We start from the raw sequence: 3,078 nt of genomic DNA on the forward strand, positions 1-3,078 counted from the left end.
AGGATCTCTTGAGCTTAGGAGTTTGAGGTTGCAGTGACCTATGATTATGCCACTGCATTCTAGTCTGGGCAATAGAGCAGGACCCTGTCTCAAAAAAAAAAAGAAAAATTGTGCCAAGTGAAAGAAGTCAGATAAAAATGCCATACACTGTATGATTCTATTTATATGAAATGTCCAGAATAGGCAAATTCATAAAGACAGAATGTAGATGGGTGGTTTCCTGTGGGGGATGAGGGAATAGCAGTAATTGCTAATGGATATCAAGGCTTTTTTAGGAGTGGTGATGGTAATATTCTAAACTCGGGAGTGAATCACTTAACTCTGTGAATATACTAAAAACCACTGAATTATGCACTTTATCAGGGTGAATTTTATGTTTTTTTTAAAATTTAGAGACAGAGTCTCACTTTATTGCCCTCAGTAGAGTGCTGTGGCATCACAGCTCACAGCAACCTCCAACTCCTGGGGTTAGGCAATTCTCTTGCCTCAGCCTCCCGAGTGACTGAATTTTATGGTATTTTTATATTTTGATAAATCTATTGTAGAAACAGTGGTTCTAGTTCTAGTGAACAAACAAAAATAGAAAAATAAAATGAATGCAAGCATTTATTTAATGTGGTTGCTGTCGCGAGAGAGAAAAACAAAATCAAATAGAGAAAACAGATGAATTCTTCAGCAGAAATACTAAAGTGGATATTCTAAGGCTTCAGAAATCCAAGGTTTATTCTTTATCATCTGTAGTTTCAATTTAAAATTTATTACTTATCCAGGTTATCATAAACGTTAATCTTAACTCCGGACCATAGTTAGGCTTGAGTGAGAGCATATCAGTGGAAATCGGAAGAAGAAAGAGTATGAGAGAAAGGACTGATTTTTCCAAAGTGACAGAAAAGTGTTGAAAAAATAGAGGATGTTAATAAAAGAAACTTAGGAGCAAATGAGAGCTGACAGGAGCTAGGGACGTGTGAAGGAGATGTGGAGAGGGACCTGTGCTCAGAGTCCCTGAACTGCTGAGGAAGAACATATGGAGGGAGACTTCCCATGGCCCAGGGTATTTTTGTGGCTCTCTGTCATGTCCTTGCAGTGGTGTGGGCGGAGAGAAAACCATTCCCCTGCACAAGCTTTTCAGAAGCTCACAGTTCCTAACTATCTTAGGATTCCATATTTCATGAGTGCATCTCATCTTCCCAACTTCCCTGTGAAGGTGAGGATGTATTTTACGCCCCCTTTAATCTCCCAGAGCTCCCATTACTTCCAGCCAATATTTGTAGAGCAGCAAGTGAATCAATCAGACGAATAAATAGCAACTCCAGGTACAACACATGCTAAACAAGCGCCTGTGAGATTTCCGTTTACTCCTGGGCACTTTCTCCTCCCCGTGAGCGCAGTTCACCCTGTTTCCCTGCCATCCTGCGACACTCATTCACCAGCACTCTGAAAGGGGAAGTCTGCGACCTCTATAGTCATCCACCTTTCAGTACCTATTATTTTTTTTTGCATTTTAAATACAGACTCAAAGCCTTCCTATCTACAAGAAGAGATCCAGCGTGTTAACCCTTATGTAACATAAGACCTTGACTGAGGTTTTCCTTGCGGGCAGATCAAGGATGCCAGCCACCTCTCCAAACCCTCCCTGACACAACACAGTCTCCGAGCCTCCGGGCATGGCTGGGATAAGAGCAAAGTTAACAGGCATATGTTTTCACTTCAACAGTGAATCAAACTTGGAATTTTAAGAATCTATTTCTTTTTTTTTTTTCTTTCTCCTCCTCTAGGAAAAAATACTTGGACTATCACATGAAGAAATAGACTGAAATCTCAGCTTTGTCATCTGGAATACTCATTGTCCAACTGTGGTCCCCTGCACACTGGTCTCGGCATGGACTACAGGAGAAAATTAAAATGTACAAGGCAGACAGAGCATTGAAATTTTCAAAACCAGTGTTCCTGTGACCTGGGTGGCATCAGAAGAGGCCTAGTTGGACTCCCACTCATAGAATGTAGTATCATCATGGTGCTTGACACTGAGGCTTTATAGGCCCCCCCACAGAGTGTGAGGTGGTCTGTAAAGATAAGTGGTAATTTTCCTTGCTACGGTTCAGAACAGAAACCCTCATCCTGCATGTGTGAGCTACTGGAGGGAAAGTGTGTTACAGATGTCTACTGACCTCACCAGGGGAAATGATAAATTGTGCATGTGCTGAGTCATCAGTTTCTAGTACTAGTCACTTTTAAATTATACTTGGGATGGCCTAACAATGACATTGTTTCAAGCCTCACTTTGGGAAGATGTTGCTATTCAATGTCAACAGGCGTAGCTTAAAGAAACTCTTGAATTTACTCCAATATCCACTAGTTTGGGGATATGACTTTTGACTCACTTCTCTTGGAAAATTCTTTGGCACTTTGAAAAATTTCCATGTGGTACAAAACTATTATTGCAACCCACCCTCCACTGTCTTCTCAGGGACTACACCTCTCTCCTTCCTAAGGCCTCTGGTACATTCTCTATTTTTCTTTGTAGTAGTGTAATGATTGGTAGCTGGTAAAATAAATACATGGAAAGACTACTGTCAAAAGAGTGTCTTCTGATTAAAATAAGTAATACTTAATAGTACTAGGGTGTCTGTGAAGACCAACTGAGTTAATTTGCATAAAGCTCTCAGAATAGCTCTCCACACTTAGTGTTAAGTGCTCATGTAAGTTCCTTAGTATGTGCTGCCTTCAGCAACGCTGAAAATTTCCTCTTCTCCCAAAGTGGTCCTTAATTGCTTTTCTGAAATCGAGGCTGTTTGGAGTATTTTTTTAGTAAGTGAAATATGTTCCATCGTTAAGTGTTTAAGCCACACAACAATTAAAAAATACTGTGGGCTAGGCTCCCGTAGCACGGTGGTTATGAGGCCATACACCAAGGATGGCAGGTTTAAAACCAGCCTGGGCCAGCTAAACAATAATGACAACTGCAATAAAAAAAGGTAGCCAGGCGTTGTGGCGGGTGCCTGTAGTCCCAGCTACTTGGGAGGCTGAGACAAGAGAATCACTTAAGCCCAAGAGTTTGAGGTTGGTGTGAGCTGTGAC

General features: G+C 41.2%; 1 protein-coding gene across 1 annotated transcript in view; it reads left to right on the forward strand.

Moving 5' to 3' along the window:
• BCL2L14 (BCL2 like 14) overlaps positions 1-2,579 on the forward strand; it is a 24,817-nt gene extending 22,238 nt beyond the window's left edge. Inside the window, exon 6 of the mRNA XM_003797769.3 lies at positions 1,776-2,579. Within this exon, the coding sequence (XP_003797817.1) occupies positions 1,776-1,814 (39 nt within the window). The 3' untranslated portion in view covers positions 1,815-2,579. The remainder of the gene's footprint in view (positions 1-1,775) is intronic.
• Positions 2,580-3,078: the final 499 nt, after the last annotated feature.

Source organism: Otolemur garnettii, unplaced genomic scaffold (genome assembly GCF_000181295.1).
Source record: "Otolemur garnettii isolate 467f Iridium unplaced genomic scaffold, OtoGar3 scaffold00124, whole genome shotgun sequence".
In the NCBI taxonomy this organism is placed as follows: domain Eukaryota; kingdom Metazoa; phylum Chordata; class Mammalia; order Primates; family Galagidae; genus Otolemur; species Otolemur garnettii.